The sequence below is a fragment of the Neovison vison genome, chromosome 10 (genome assembly GCF_020171115.1).
Source record: "Neovison vison isolate M4711 chromosome 10, ASM_NN_V1, whole genome shotgun sequence".
In the NCBI taxonomy this organism is placed as follows: Eukaryota; Metazoa; Chordata; class Mammalia; order Carnivora; family Mustelidae; genus Neogale; species Neogale vison.
In genome coordinates this window covers 7,221,104-7,237,586 of record NC_058100.1, presented here as the reverse complement: position 1 = coordinate 7,237,586, position 16,483 = coordinate 7,221,104, and the positions used below count along the sequence as shown (strand labels likewise).

General features: G+C 42.6%; 1 protein-coding gene across 1 annotated transcript in view; it reads left to right on the top strand.

Moving 5' to 3' along the window:
• RGS5 (regulator of G protein signaling 5) overlaps positions 1 to 16,483 on the top strand; it is a 50,457-nt gene that overhangs the window by 13,160 nt on the left and 20,814 nt on the right. The window contains exon 2 of the mRNA XM_044266768.1: positions 12,747 to 12,857. Coding sequence (XP_044122703.1) covers positions 12,747 to 12,857 — 111 coding nt within the window. The remainder of the gene's footprint in view (positions 1 to 12,746; positions 12,858 to 16,483) is intronic.

Here is a 16,483-nt window from a genome sequence, read left to right as displayed (position 1 = left end):
TTGCACTACTGGGTATTTACCCCAAAGATACAGATGTAGTGAAAAGAAGGGCCGTATGCACCCCAGTGTTCATAGCAGCAATGTTCACAATAGCCAAACTATGGAAGGACCCAAGATGCCCTTTAACAGACAAATGGATAAAGAAGATGTGGTCCATATATACGATGAAAGGATGAATACCCAACATTTGCATCAACATGGATGGAACTGGAGGAGATTATGCTGAATGAAATAAGTCAAACAGATAAAGATAATTATCATATGGTTTCACTTATTTATGGAACATAAGGGATAACATGGAGGACATTAGGAGAAGGAAGGGAAAAATGAAGGGGGGTGGAATCAGAGAGGGAGATGAACCAGGAGAGACTATGGACTCCAGGAATCAAACAGGATTTTAGGGTTGCCTGGGTGGCTCAGTTGGTTAAGTGTCTGCCTTTGGCTCAGGTCATGATCCCAAGGTTCTGGGATCAAGTCCCACATCAGGCTTCTTGCTCAATCTTGATTCTCCTTCTGCCTGCCGTTCCCCCTGCTTGTGCACTCTCTCTCTCTCTCTCTGACAGATGAATAAATTAAATATGAAAAAAAAAAAGGGTTTTAGAGGGGAGGAGGGTGGGAGGATCGGTTAGCCCAGCAATGGGTTTCAAGGAGGGCATGTACTGCATGGAGTACTGGGTATTATATGCAAACACTGAATCATGGAACACTGCATCAAAAATTAATGATGTGCTGTATGGTGACTAACATAACAAAATAAAAATTATTTAAAAAAATAAGAAGAGGGAGAAAAACCATAAGGGGGGTGAGTTTATGGACATTGGGGAGGGTATCTGCTATGGTGAGTGCTGTGAAGTGTATAAACCTGGCGATTCACAGACCTGTACCCCTGGGGATAAAAATATATTATATGTTTATAAAAATTTTTTTAAATAAAAGAAAAAAAATAAGAAGAGGTAACTCTTACAGGATATTTACTCTGCTTCAAGTGCTATTCTGAACATTTCAATGAATTAATTTATTTAGCCTCAGAACATACATATGAGGCAGAAGCTGTATTATCACCATTTTATATAGGAAAATGGAGGCTCAGAATTTAAGTAACTTGCCCAAAGTTACCCAGCTGGTAAGTAAGAGTTGGAATATAAACTCAAGGAGTGCAGACCTGTGCCCTTAGGAGTTATAGCAACTTTAGTGTACTGAGTTAATTTCAAGGTGCTCTGGGAGACCAAGAAAATAAGATATGGTACTCACCTCCAAGAAGATTGCTATCTCACTGGAAGTACAGACATCTGGAGCTCTTAGATCTACACTCATGGGGGCCGAGAGCCATTGTGTGAAAATGTGCTGTCCATGACTATGCAGGAAAAATGTGTTCTATCCCTTGCTCTGTAACTTCTTAGAAATCTTGGGATAAGATCTTGTGAGATCTTGTAAAAACCTTTTAATTTCTATGAACCTCAGTTTTTACTCTTTTAAAGTAAGAGAAGGGCAAATTTAAAGCCCTCTAAGATCCCCTGAGCATGGCTCTATTTTGTGATTTAGATAATAGAGAGACCAACAGGAATAACATAGACGTTTTCCTTCATTGGCACAGGATTTTTAGTAAATGATCATCATCATCCCTGCTATGGGAACATGGTAAATATGCCAGGCATTATTGTAAGTGCTTCATATATAGTAACTCCTCTTACCATCATGAGAACCTTATGAAGTAGGTACCATTATTGTCTCCATCTTACTGATTAGAAAACTGAGAAGTTTAAGCTTTTAAACCTTACCAAAACCTTTTAACGTAAGGTTTAAAAACTTGCCAAAAGTCAAATATGTAGTAAGATAAATCTGGATGGTTTGGCTCTGTGCCCTTAACCACTATGCTAGTCTGTCTCTTGCCTTTTAGATTTGGTATCAATTTGGTGATGGGTAAGAGCCCAATACTTCACTTTGTTGTCCCTCTAGTTGCTTTATGAACTTTCGCAGTTATGCAACCTGGGAGAGGATTTTGCTGCAGTTGGGAGGTGGACGTTTTCTTTGCCAAGTACGGGGAAGAGATTGAACACAACTCAAGTGTTATTTGTCCCTGTAATAATGGAACTGAGATCTGGAAAGTGTCATATGAGATCATCCAGTCAGATCCAGGTGGTTCCCTACGACTTAAATTTTCCAAAACAGCTAGTTGCTTGTCTTTTCTTGATGACTTTTTTTCAGCAATGGAAATTTTGCCACATATGGTTCACTATCCCCATGGTTTCATCACCACATGGTGACTGAGTTCTCCTGAACACTTACTGTTTTAATTTAAGCAATCTTGTGTTTGTGTGGGGGCTGCTTTTTCACACATCCAGGTGACTAGTTTTGGATAGTTTAAAATGGATACATCATTATTTATGTTCTCTGCTTGAAACTTCACCATGCCTTGAAGCCACTCTTCAGCCCCTTGCTTGGGTCTGGAGATCATTTTGGATTAAATCAGGAGCTCTGGTGCTGAGGGTCAGTTCTTATAGACAATCCTCTCTCTCTCTCCCTCTGGTGTCCTACCACCTCCCTGGAGTCCTGCAAAGGTGTGTGGTGGTAAAGGTGGAGATTTGATGAGTTGTAGAACACTGAACTGTGGTCCTCTAACCTTGTCTCGGGAATGCTCTCTTGCCCCTCTCTCTTTTCCTGCTTCTTCCTTTACCACTCATTAAAAGTGGTCCTCTTTTTTTGGGAACAAGCCAGCATATCTCCCCAGTGAGTTTAGGGTCTTGGAAGACAAAAGCCAGACATGGAACACTACCTTCCATTAACACCGGCTTTCGCCCTCCCTCAGAGGGCTCCCTCAGAGGTAAGAAAGCACAAAGCCCTAGCTACCTCAGGCATTGTTTCAGAATTGCAATTCAGGGAAAATAGTTTCTTGAAAGTAAGAGGAAAGCTCTATGAAGAAGAAAACGTGAATTAATGCTTCAGTAAATTAATATGGTATGCAGAGTATTGTTTCCATAAACACATTGTTACCTTTAAGAATTGATGCAGATCACCTGCTTTCTGCCTATTTGCTGTGAGGAGTGACTCATGTAGGAAAGACATTAGGGTTCAAAGATGATTGCTGAGAAAGAATTCTTGAGATGTCCTTGGTGCAAAAAGGTGATATTATTGGAGCACAGAGACAAGACCTCTGGGCAGAAAGAACTGGACTGGGGTCATGAGGAGTGGACCATTACATACTTCCAAGCTAAGACGGAGTTAGGGGTAGTGAAGGCCTCCCAGGTATTTTGGAAGCAAGGTTTCCAAGATCCCAAGGAGGCTAGCTATTGTTAGGAAAAGGCCATTTGTTACTTTTTAGTAAAAACTCAGTCATGCGACTCTCAGATGTGTGTCAGTGGGCCATTTTTTTAGGTAATGATTGCCGACAGCTATCTTAGGAGGTAGAGATCTAGTTTCCAAGGGAATTTTCTTATGTTAAAGTAGATCCACGGGATCCTGGGATGAGGCCTACAATTGCCCTTTGCCCTTAGCATCAAGGCAGCTGTGTTCCTAGAGAAATGTCACTCTGCCTGTTTCAAGGACTTGTCAAGGAGCTGTCGGTAGTAAGGAAATTTCATAATTTTTCTTCTGCCTTTGTTTTCTACATCATGATCTCTTGACCAGGCAGAGAACATGCACCTGGATGCAGGGATTATGTCATTGAAATGAAAGGCCAGTGACCATATCACCTTCCACACTTGGATATGTCAGGGATCTGGGGAGACTAAGTGTTTCTCCCCCAGATAACTGAGGAAGAGGATGTGTTATCAAATAGAACTGGGCTCTCTCAACCTGCTTTTGACCAATAGGGAGCAAACAGGGTGCCACAAAGATACTTTCCATACCACTTATAAGCAAGCCAAGCCCTCACTTCTGTTTTTGGTAACTGCTAAGACCCTCCTGGCTTTTTACACCTAGCTTTCCTCCTGTCTTCCCCAGAGTAGGTCCACCAGAAATTATTTCTGATTTTTCCTTATTCTCTCCCTTTGTTATCTTTGCCATTTCACCAACAAAGTCATGTTGAAGGCCTTGTCAACCGAGAAAAGAGGCAGAGCTACACTAAAACAAAAGCTTTTATTTGGGGTCTCAGAATTGCCACTCAGAAAATACAAGTTCGGGTAGCAAAGCAAACTGCATTGTTTCCATCTCATCCCCTCTCAACCAGGGAACAAAAGTCAGGGATTTTTAAAGACAAAAGGGAATGCTTGTACATGATGTTTACAAAGAATTTCTATTGGTGTTGGTGGCAGGAAGCAAATCTTGCTGAACATAATTGGTTGCTAAGGATAGCACTAAGCAAAAGCTCTTACTCTAGCAAGTCACAGGTGTTCAAGCTGAGTCCTTGGAATATGTGCAGTTTGGCCCAGTTGAAGGTTCATGATTGCATCCTATGAGAATATGTATAAGGCCCGATTCTTTAATGGACTCCTGGCTCCATTTTTTTTTTAAGATTTTATTCATTTATTTGACAGAGAGAGATCACGAGTAGGCAGAGAGGCAGGCAGAGAGAGAGAGGAGGAAGCAGGCTCCCTGCTGAGCAGAGAGCCCGATGTGGGACTTGATCCCAGGACCCTGAGATCCTGACCTGAGCCGAAGGCAGCGGCTTACCCCACTGAGCCACCCAGGTGCCCCCCTGGCTCCATTTTTAAATCTGTGGACATAAGTAACTCCTTTTCATTTCACCTTTCACAGCGAGAAGTTCTTTCATCCAACCAAGAGAAAATGAGCTTAAAGTGATCAAATACTAATAACCCCAAGGTTAAAGGAAACTGCTACAAACTGTAATGCAAGGTGGTGTAAGATGAAGTTTCATAAGTAGGTAATGAAGACCATGGTGATGATGGTGATGACGATGGTGATGGTGATGATGATGATTTTGGTAATGGTGGTGGTGATGATAATGATGGTGTTGATGATGATAGTGGTGGTGATGGTGATGATGGGGATGATGGTGATGATGGCGATGGTGATGATGGGGATGATGGTGATGGTGGCGATGGTGATGATGGGGATGATGGTGATGGTGGTGATGGTGATGATGGGGATGATGGTGATGATGGTGATGGTGATGATGGGGATGATGGTGATGATGGCGATGGTGATGATGGGGATGATGGTGATGATGGCGATGGTGATGATGGGGATGATGGTGATGATGGTGATGGTGATGATGGGGATGATGGTGATGATGGTGATGGTGATGATGGGGATGATGGTGATGATGGGGATGATGGTGATGATGGTGATGGTGATGATGGGGATGATGGTGATGATGGGGATGATGGTGATGATGGGGATGGTGATGATGGGGATGATGGTGATGGTGGCGATGGTGATGATGGGGATGATGGTGATGATGGCGATGGTGATGATGGGGATGATGGTGATGATGGTGATGGTGATGATGGGGATGATGGTGATGATGGCGATGGTGATGATGGTCATGGCAGTGATGATGGTGATGGTAGTGATGGTAATAATGACGGTGATGATGTTGACCACCACCATATATGGCATGCCATTTATGTTCCAGGCACTGTGCTAATTTTTACGTACGTTATCTCATGCAACCCTCATAGAAACTTTTTTGCCAAAGGCACTAATGTTATCCTTTTTTAACAGCTGGTGGAACCAAGAGATATTATATAACTTATATAAGGTCACACAAATAGTAAGTGGCTGTTGAAAACTAACCTGAATCAATTTATTCATATCCAGCTATCCAGTTCTTCTTGGTAGATAAATGCAGCTATTGATGGCTAGATATAGATGACGGTTGCTTCTTTCTCCACAATTATGCTACTGGCTTATGAAAGCAAGATCACTATACATATAGGGAAACCCAGTTGGGCCTAACTTATTTAGGCAAATAAGTATCAAGAAGCTGGTGCACAATGTTTATACAACTTGTCCTCTAATCTCAGTAAAGTCCTCATTCTTTGTGCTCTAGCCACAACTTGTAGGAAAGATTCAGTCAGACAATAATACCCTGAGGTAGGATTCTAATACCCTTGTAGGTAGTATCAGGCAACAAGGAATCTCAGAATCAAGGCTTGAATGTAGGACTCTTTTAGGAATCAAGCTACAGGTGCCATCTTGAAGGATGAAGAGATAATTCCATTTGTATAACCTTTTTGTAAAATAGGTGGGGGTTTCCACAACAGCCCACAAGTCCACATGACTAGAATGCCATTATTGTGACTGGAGAGAGCCCATTGTGTAAAGAACAAACCTCCATGTCAAAACTCATTTCTGGCATATTCTGCTAATTGGCAAAGCATCTGCCATTGATCCCAATCAGTAAGGATAGCCAAGACACCTATAGAAATCACCCTGGAACATTATCTCTCTAGAAAGCTTGCTGACCCCCAGTACAATGTGAATTCCTTATTAGGGCATGTGACTGAAGCTAATTCCTACATACATAAGGTCACGCTGTAGTGATTACAACGAGCTGACATTTTTTCGTTTCATTGTTTTGGTTCCTTGTTTTGTGTTTAACTTATTCAACTACAATATAAACTCCATGAGAGGATCTTATTTTTTTTTTGTTCCACTGGGGATTTCAAAATTTATAATAGAGTATGGTACATGACAAGTGTTTAATAATTTGTTGAATAAATAAGTAAGCAAAAGGAGAACTCTGCTGAGGCCAGTTTTTTCCGTTTCTGATATGATCCTATGAAATAAAGTCAGTTTATATAAATAAGTACCCTGGTTGACTCCCTAGTCTTCACTGTGGTTTGCCTTGAGGGACCTGCAGGTACCAAGTTAATCAGGGGTCATCAAGGTAGGAGCTAGAATGTAAGCAATGAGTGACTTTTTCTATAGTTCGTATTGAAGTAGGTTAATTCAGGAAAAGTGGATGTGGAACTGATACATTCTCGCTCTACCGTAATGACCCAGCACAGCTTTCTCCCTGCACTTGAAAACTGGTCTTGGCTTTAAAAGACTATGTTCCGAGAATCCTGGGGAGTTGAGAGTTTTAGAATTCTCCAGCTATGGGGACTGGTTGCCAACAAGTGTTTTAGAAACTGTTGTTTATCTTTTCTTGGTATTCATTACACTTCAGGAGCCAGGAAAGGGCATGTCCTTTTTAGTCTTGTGGTGTTAACTTCAGAAGGCAGCAGCCTGGGGCGCAGAGGTCTGCTCTCAAGGTTAATTCTCCGCCGACGCGCACACCTTCCCATGACCAGCAGGGGGCATCGGCGACACAGATTTAAACAGAATTGACTTTAACTGGATTGTCCTTGAGATGGAACTGGTTGGGACACCTCTTTGGGAAATGTAAAATTCTGGTCTGTACTTCCCAGAGGTCCTCCATCTTGTGTTTCCTCCTGACTCTTCCCGAGATACGTCTGCAGTCTAGCCCGAAAACTGCCTGTGATGACTGACAGTCTTCCAAGCCACAGGACGGGTGCAGTCCTGTGGACTTGGCTCTTTCTGTTTCTTTGAAGTCCTGACACATTATGGTCTCACAGTAGATTCTGATCAGACTGTCAGTGGTTGTCATTGCCCTCCCCGCCCCTCTCATGGGAGTGTTGCCGGGTCTGGCGTGAGGGACGGAATGTGCATGCTCAGTTTGAGCCTTACCTGCCCCTCGACCTCTTGAACGGAGAACGATTGAATTCAGTTGACTCTGAGATTGAATTTAGTTACTTGAGAGTCCCTGTGGTCACTCAGTGGCTTTTAACCTCTCCCACCCAGCGATTCAAATTAAAAACAGCCCAGTTCTCAGGGTCCTCTTCTGCGCCACACCCCAGTACATCACTTAACCCGCAATGCAGTTTTAATCTTACGTAGAAATTCAACTCACTCGTTCGTTTTTTGATTTGTCGATGTACAGAGCAGGTCTTTTTTGAGCACCTGGTCAGTGCCAGGCCCTGAGAAATGTGTTGAGACTGGAACTGATGTGCTGGAGACCTGTCACTCTAACGGGAGAGAGAGCCAAGACCCAAGTAGACAGAGATATGTGTGCAAACTGATAAGGGCCAAGAAGGAAAAATACAGACGGCTCTGTGAACATCGTAGGGACAACTGTGGGACCTATTCTACCATTGCACTGCCTGCACGTTTTCACAGCGACACACACTTGAGCTCATTGAACTTGGGGCCTTCGGTTGTTCTATTCCATCCAGTGTGGTCAGTGCCTAGAAAAATATCTAGCATATAGTTGGCATGTACATGAGGAAACTGAGGAGACAAGGAATCATGATTCAGGACTTTACATACACAGCTGGCTCTCCTATATTCTACTTGAACAGAACTGTTTTTAAAAATTAAGTTATATTTATTTCCATTTCGATTGATTGCTTGTACTGTTTTTCATGCCTGTGCACCTTAAGGTAATAACTTGGACTCAATTCACCCATTAGAAGGAAAGACCTAGGTGGCCCAGAGCCTTTTGAAATTTGATTTTCTGGCCACTATACCCACAGAAGGCACAGATTTAAAACTGCAAACTACAATTACTTCAAGCCTTTCCAGTTTGACACCACTAATATGAGTCATCTACAGAGGGAACTATCTTCCTTCTAGCCTCTAATTAAACTTTCACCCAGGTATTTCAATTGATTTTATTTCAAAACAATGTTTTCTTTGTAAAACCAAAGGATGCCGAGATGGGGAGAGAAGGGAGGAGACGCAAACTATTTCTTGTTCACCGGCGTTACTGTAACTCAGCCAGGAAAAATGCCGCGTTTATGGTCAAACAGAACCCAAGACCGAGTTGAAATCATCAACGTGTCAGAAAGTTCTCTCCTCCGGACGGGGTTGTTTTTGACATTAAATTCATGTCAGATACACGCAAGTTGATTTTTAAGGTGGGGAGATAAAATGATAGGTTTTGAGTTTTCATTTTGTTTGATTTTCCACTTGGTTTATTTTGTTCCCATATGTGTGCGGTGGGAGGGGCTGGGAGGAAGAGGCAAGGGGGGATGTTTCCCCGCTTGCTCCAGGAACTCCTGAGGAGAAAAACAAATGTAGTAACACTGTTTATCCTTGCAAAAAGAATAAAAGGCTTCAAGTGGTTTCAACTCTAGCATCTGACAACTCCTCATCCTGTAAACTTTTACTGTTTTAGAAGAAGAGATGCAATCATATTATTTATTCTCTGTATTCCTGCAAACTCCTAATTAAACCAAATGGACTGCCTGCCTGCCTTACAGACTCTCTTTAATGTCTGATATTTGAACATACAGGAAGTTAGGAGTTTGAAGCCATCCAAAGAAGTTTAAGCAAAGCCCCGAACGTCCTTTCTCCTTTATATCCCCAGGACAAGTATGAGGAAAAGAGTAATCTGATATACTGGTATGTTTGTCTACCCTGAGGAAATGGAATATAATTTTCTATAGGCAGTTTAAAAATGGCCATTGATTTCTAGATCATCCCAGGAAAAACTAATTTAATCAGTGATACCAACGAAACCGTACTAGGGTTCGGATTCGTTCTGGTTTTAAAAGGCTTTTTTGTGGGATGTCTTAGCAATTTAACCACCATTGTTAGTGTGTTTATGGGAAAATACATCTTGAACGAGTTAACAAAAGAAAAACTTGACACAGATTGAGTTTGTGAGAGAGGATGATACCCGTTTACTCACAGACCATCTTTGAAGCCACCTTTCAATCATTTTACCCCCTTCTTCTTGTTTGCCTACCACAATTGCCCTAGGCTGAGTGCTGTACAGAAGTTCTTCTGTCGCCCCTCTGTTCATCAGGGAGGGCAGGCAGAGCGAGTCCGTGTCTTCTAACAAGACTTTCTGTTCTCTCTAATCATTACATTACACTGAAGAAATATAGAAGAACCAGTCCTGTGTATCTTCAAACATTAGGCACATTCCTCTCATTTTGCCTGGAAGGTCTGTTCTTTTCTTGTCCACCCAACCAACTGCTGCTCCCATTCTGCCTCCTCTGAGACGCTCTCTGACCTGCCCTGGGGCGCCAGAGCTCTGCTGCTCTCTGGACACCCTCTCCTTGAATCAGTGCTTGGGCTCTCTCACAAATTTGAGGCCACAAACAGCTATCAGGACCTTGAAGGCAAGGACCAAACATTGTGTTTGTGTGTTTACTGCCTACTGCTGACACAGTAAGCATGCTCAAGCAGTAATGGATAAATGAAATTTAATAAAAATACTCCACTCCTTCCTTCTAATTACCCCTTCATGTCCATCCTAGTCTTTGACCAGGGAATCATATACAAATATCTCTCTGCCTTTTACAAAAGCAAATAGCTCAAATGGAGCAAAAGGCATAAGGAGGGAAGAAAAAAAAAAGTTAAACAGAAGTTGAAAGGAAAAAAACACCCAAAACACCAAAACTTTAAGAATCAACCAAACAGAAAACCAAGCATCTGGGACACATTCAATAGATAATCCTTATCTAAACATCAATGAGTGAACTACTGAGTCCAGGTCGAGGCTCAACACTGTCCCCGCATGCAGCCCTCCCCTTAAGGGCAGGGACGGAGGGCAGCTGGAACCTGAAGGAGAGTGTAATGGATGGTCTTCAAGAGCTGGGTGGGATAGTACGACTGGACGGCAAAGATGGACCCGGTGTTGCTGGCCGTCCTACTGGACGCCAGCCAGCAGAAGGCAGCCACAAATATTGCATGCCATCCCCCCACCCCCTGTCCCTGCCCTAGTAATGTTTTCTTTCTATTCCAGATAAACATGAAATTGGTGGTTCTTGTTTCCAGAGCTAGAATATGGAAGGTGGTGGGAGTAGTAATTCTTAGTAACTTGTGGGAATCTTTTTGGATGTTTTAATCTGGTACTTGAAGCTAGGGAACGCGGGCTGAGCTCAGCTGGAAAAGGATTATGCCGTTAGAACTAACTTTGAAGAAGCAATATTATATGCCAAATGCTCTGCTAAGTGATTCACATGATTAGCATATTTAATCATCACGAAAAAGAGGATGTACTATTTTATCAGTCCCGTTTTCTAGGCAAAAAAAAAATCCAAAACATTAGTTAATTTAAGCAACCTGCTGAGCTTGGATGCAAAATGACACTTATTCTTATTCTCCTGTGTTATGTAAGCTCCCCCGCGGAACGCACCCGGTTTCAAGCAAAGTGCCGGGCTTGGGTGAGCTTGATCTGCTGGGGTGTGGAATGGACGCAGAAGGAAATGGAAAGAGAAAGACGTTGTAGACGTGATCAAATCAAGATCATACTTTGGAATTTGTATTTATGATACTACAGAAAACTATGATACTGATTCAGTATTTATAGGTTTTTTGGTAAGGTATACAGTCCATTTACTTAACTTTTACTCTCTTGGTATCCATGATTGTTAATCCCACACGTTTTATGTACTTAAATGGTCTCATCCCTGTCTCCATGGGAACGGATGGGGAAAGTCTATTTATAGCAGCAAAGTCCTATCGGGCCACAGGATGAATCCCATCATAACTCTTGAAGATTTGGGTTCAGATGAGCGTGGGCTTGGAGACACATGTGAGCAGACTTGTGAAGAACAAATTCAAGGTATTTTTAGTTGACTTTGGTGAATGCTTTTGAGTGTTGACGGTGTCACCATGCATTGTGGTGCCCCAGAAGGTGAAGGTATTTAGGAATCGATGCCCGCCTTCATGGGGCTCTCACACCCAGCTTGGAAAACACACATGAATCAGCTACCATGGTGCAACATGATAAATCCTGTCTTAAGACCTTGTTGTATAAAGTGCTAAAGAAACAATGAAAAAGCAGCTTTGGGGGTCTCTCCACCTACAATGGCTTGCCTTACAGGTTAATGTTCACAACTTGCTTGGTGCTCTTTTGAGTTCATACTCACCATGAAATGATGGAAGACTTAGAAGGTTAGTTTTGAAACGAGGCAGAAAATGATTGTCTCCTTTGGTAGAGGAAGGCACAGAATTCTGACTCCATCTACTTACCAAAATGTTGAGGGTAGAAAGCAGTGATAAAATGCTGCTATCATCGGTCCTTTGGCAATGAATGCTCATCTCCCAAAGGCTTACTGCAAAAAACATAGGCCAGTAGCCATTATGGAACAAGGGGTAAGCAGTTGGGGGGAAAAAAAATCAAATCCATCTAAATAAAGAACACTTTTAGGGAAGACATCTTCAGGCAGAATAATTTAATTTTATGGCTGGAGACAGCTGAAGAAAACATCTCGATTAGCTCTGTCACTTTATAGATGAGAGAACTGAGGCCTAGTGCTAAATATATATATATATATATATATATATATATATATATATATATGATTTTTTTTTCAAATAGTCTACATCTAATTAATGGCAGATGTGGGACCAGAGCCCTCAGAAGACAGGTACGCAGGGGAGTGAGTAGCTCACCTGTGAACTCTGGAGTCAGATGGTGTGGGCTCCAGTCCCATCTCCACCACAGACTCGCTGGGTTATCTTAGGTAAGTTATTTAAACACTCTGACTTTCAATGTCTTCATCTGTAAAATGGGAATAATACGGTAGTATTCGTCATATATAAAGAGAAAGAATACATGCAAAACAGTAATTAAGATGAAATAATGCGTATTAATATTAATATATAATAATTAATAATGCATATTAATCAGGGCCTTAAAAAGAGCTTGATAAATGTTAATTATTAGGATTCATGTGTCCCATTTCTACATTAGTATTCTTCCTGCCACAACAGTAAAATTGGGGTCTTGTTCATTTTTGTTCCTTTGACACAGAAAGAAATCTGTGTTTCAGATCTGTATGCTCTGACGGTGTTCCTATTCCTCCTTATATCTTTTTTTTCAGGGCCAAGGAGATTAAGATCAAGTTGGGAATTCTCCTCCAGAAGCCAGACTCAGCTGTTGACCTTGTCATTCCATACAATGAGAAGCCAGAAAAACCAGCCAAGACCCAGAAGTGAGTCATGAGCATGGATTCCGCTCCTTTTCCCCCAGACGATGGCTGTTTCTCAAATGTATAGCACCATCCCTCATCTGGAGAGCTCTCCACTCTCTGTTATTCATTGACGATCGTAAGGTCCCTCAGATACCTGGTCTGTAAATAAGCATTTTTCTACTCTCCTATGTCAGGACCATAACAAGCAATACCATCAGGTTACTTAACAATAAAGAGAAGGCCCTGCCTTGGGACCCTGTTTGAGAGAGAGCATACCTTATAAAATGGCAACAGCATTTAAATAACTCCTCAGCGATTCACCACACAGGGCATGACAGAAAAAATACCTGATCACCCGCTGCCTGGGGTTCAGGTAACCGCTCCTGACCCGGTTACTTAAGATCCTTGGATGCTTGGGGCGCCTGGGTGGCTCAGTTGTTAAGCATCTGCCTTTGGCTCAGGCTTAGGTCATGATCCCAGGGTCCTGGGATCGAGACCCACATCAAGCTCCCTTCTAGGCAGGAAGCTTGCTTCTCCCTCTCCCACTCCCCCTGCTTGTGTTCCTCCTCTGGCTATCTCTCTCTGTCAAAAATAAATAAATAAATAAGAATCTTAAAAAAAAAAAAAAAATCACTGGACGCTCATCTGCTGAGGAAGAACCCAAGGCTGCTTCCTGGGTGGGAGGATAGAAATGGAAACACTTCCCTCAGGACGATGCTAAGACCAAGGCAGACAGTTTAAGCCGAATAGCTTCTTCTCCAAATAGGATTCCTTCAGAGGAACAGAAGATTGTTCCTTGACAGAGGAAATAATTCTTGCCTGGCCAATTCTATGTAATGTATATGGATCATTTTTAACCCCAATCCATAAATTAGCATTCCTGACTGGACTTCCATAGCCCTCTCTCCCTTCTCCCTCACCTTCCCACACACACTTCTACCAATTTAGGCAAGGATGAGACTATGTAGAGTTAAGCTGTATGGCATGGGGTGCAGCTCCCCATTTGCATGGACTCTGCCATGACGTGGTAACTCTACCCTGAGCACGCCCATGGCTTCCCATCTTCCTACCAGCCACGCAGCCAGTCCTTCCCCCCGATGCCCTCCATCTTCCCCTTCAAATAGTTTCATGGGCCTGAAAATCAAGAAAGGAGAGCAGGAAGGAGGAAAGCCAAATGTACTCGAATCCCTCCGTTCTGCTACCGGAAAGCTTCGAGGAGATGGCGGAAGGGTGGTGAAAGCACAGGAATCCCTTTTAATCTCCGTTTCTTTTTAAATTTGACATCTGTATAAACTGGTCAATCGTCTCTTGGTCCAAATGACCTTCAACTTAATATAGCTGGATTGGTTGGGAGATAAAAAGACAGATTCCTCTTTTTAAATCTTTTTCCATCAACCTAAGTGGATGGTTCCATTCCCCTCGTCTTACTTCAAAGGGATCCCCGACCGGAAGTGAGGCATAATTGAGTTTGGTGCATTTAGAAAGGGGAAGCTAATTCAGTGGGGAGTGGCAGGCACCAGGCACTGGAGGGGCGTAAGAACCACATTTTGCAATAGCAACAGATCAAAAAAATCTATTTTGAAATAAACAATGTGGTGGTTATGGATCTGTAGGAATTCACTTTAAAAAGGATGGCTCTACCTTTCCTGCTTTGATTCTCTGCTTTAAGGTTCCACACAGACACTTCGGATTCGGACAGAAGCAGTTTGGAAGGAAAGCTGGGGTTGATATTTATTGGATAATTTTTTTCTCTTGTCTTCTATTTCTTTTTTCTTCCAGGAGTTTGAATTCTTTGGGGAGGGGGGAAGCCTGCACGTCTCTACTGCACTTGTCAGTGACTACTACAAGGCTTTCCCACCTTCTTCTAAGCCCCTAGACCCACTCCACCTCCTTGGGTTTGGCAAGTATCTGTGCCTTTTAACTAACAGGAAAAGACTGTTTTCTGCATGAGCTCAATCAATCTCTCTTCTCCCCCGCTTAAAACTTCTCTGTATTTTTGTACCCGTGTTCTTCTCTCAGAGAAGAAAATAAACCTTCTCCAGACTGAAGGTATTTTTAACCCTCTCATCTTTTAAAAAAAAGCAGTCCCTTTTTTTTAAAAAAAAAAGCATTCTCTGGGGTGCCTGGGTGGCTCATTCGGTGAAATGTCCGACTCTTATTTTTGGCTCAGGTCATGATTTCAAGGTGGTGAGATCAAGCCCTGTGTCAGGCTCTATGCAAGGCATGGAGCTTGCCTGAGATTCTCTCCCTCCCTCCCTCTCTACCCCTCTAACCCCCCTCTCAAAAAAGGTATTTTCTGTTTTTTTAAATGTTTTTATTTTTCTCGTTAGAAAAAGAGAAATCTAAAAAAAAAAAAAAAAAAAAAAAAAACAGGAAAGAGTTGCCTAAATTCCTACCACCTGTAGCCAGTGTCCATGTTCTTAATTGCTCTTCTCCCTCTGGGACCATGTTCCATTCTGAAAAAGAATTCTCTCAGCCCCCTCCTTCCTACTCCTTCCCCTTTCTCTTGTGTTCATCAGGTAGTTCTAGAAACAGGATGTGTCCATCCAGAAGAAGCTGTAAGACAACCAAAGCATCTATTTGGGGTCTTAGAGATGGCAATCTAGGAGACACAAAGTCGACTGCAATCGAAGATGTGTTCCCAAGAGCCAGCATGAAGTGCAGGCTTATAAAGGCAAACCACAAGGTTATGTAACTTGCTTTGGAGGACTTGCGATTGACCCTGGCCGACTTCTAACCATCTAATGCAGGATGGTCTGCTCAGCTAGCAGGTGTTACATGATCTCTGTCTCAGTCTGGAGCAGTAGGATGTGCTCCAGGAAGTGGTCCAGGTACGACCAACAAGACAAGTTTGGAGACGAGCCCGGCTTCCTCAGCGTCCACTTGACTCCACTCTTGACTCTATTCTTGACTCTGTTCTTGACTCTACTCTCAGCCACTCTTGCTTTGTTTTGAATCTCCTTTCACAAAAGCCACTGCTTCCAGGATCTTCTATTCACTCTTGCTTATCTGGTTTAAAACTTATCACCCAAAGGAACCCTCTTTACAGGTGTGCCTTTTCCCCTTTGCCAGAGTTTGCTCAATGGTTGGCCTCCTGAAAACTCTGTTCCTTCACGTCTAACCCTGCCTTCTCTCTCTCTAAGGACTCCCACTTTTGCCCACCCTCTCTGTATGTAAGCATTCCCTAAGGCTATGCTCTAGGTCCTCATCATGAGTAATAAACAAATCAGTACACCACATAAATTTAGTTTGCAATAACTGTTATCATGGCTTGTCATAGAACCAATTGGGAAATGCCCAGGAGCTGATACAGATATTCCTATGGTTTATTTTATATTCTAGATGTTCTTGTTCCCTCTGGCCTATGCCACTATTTTTTTTCTTTTTAAAGATTTTACTTATTTGAGAGAGAGAGAGAAAGAGAAAAGCACAAGCAGGGGGAGCAGGAGAGGGAGAAGCAGGCTTCCCACTGAGCAGGGAGCCTGATGGGGGCTCAATCCCAGGACCCTGGAATCATGATCTGAGCCAAAGGCAGGTATCTAACCAACTGAGCCACCCAGGCGCCCCTGCCGCTATTTTTTTTAAATTTAATTTATTTATTTGACAGAGACACAGAGAGAGAGAGAACACAAGCAGGGGGAGTCGGA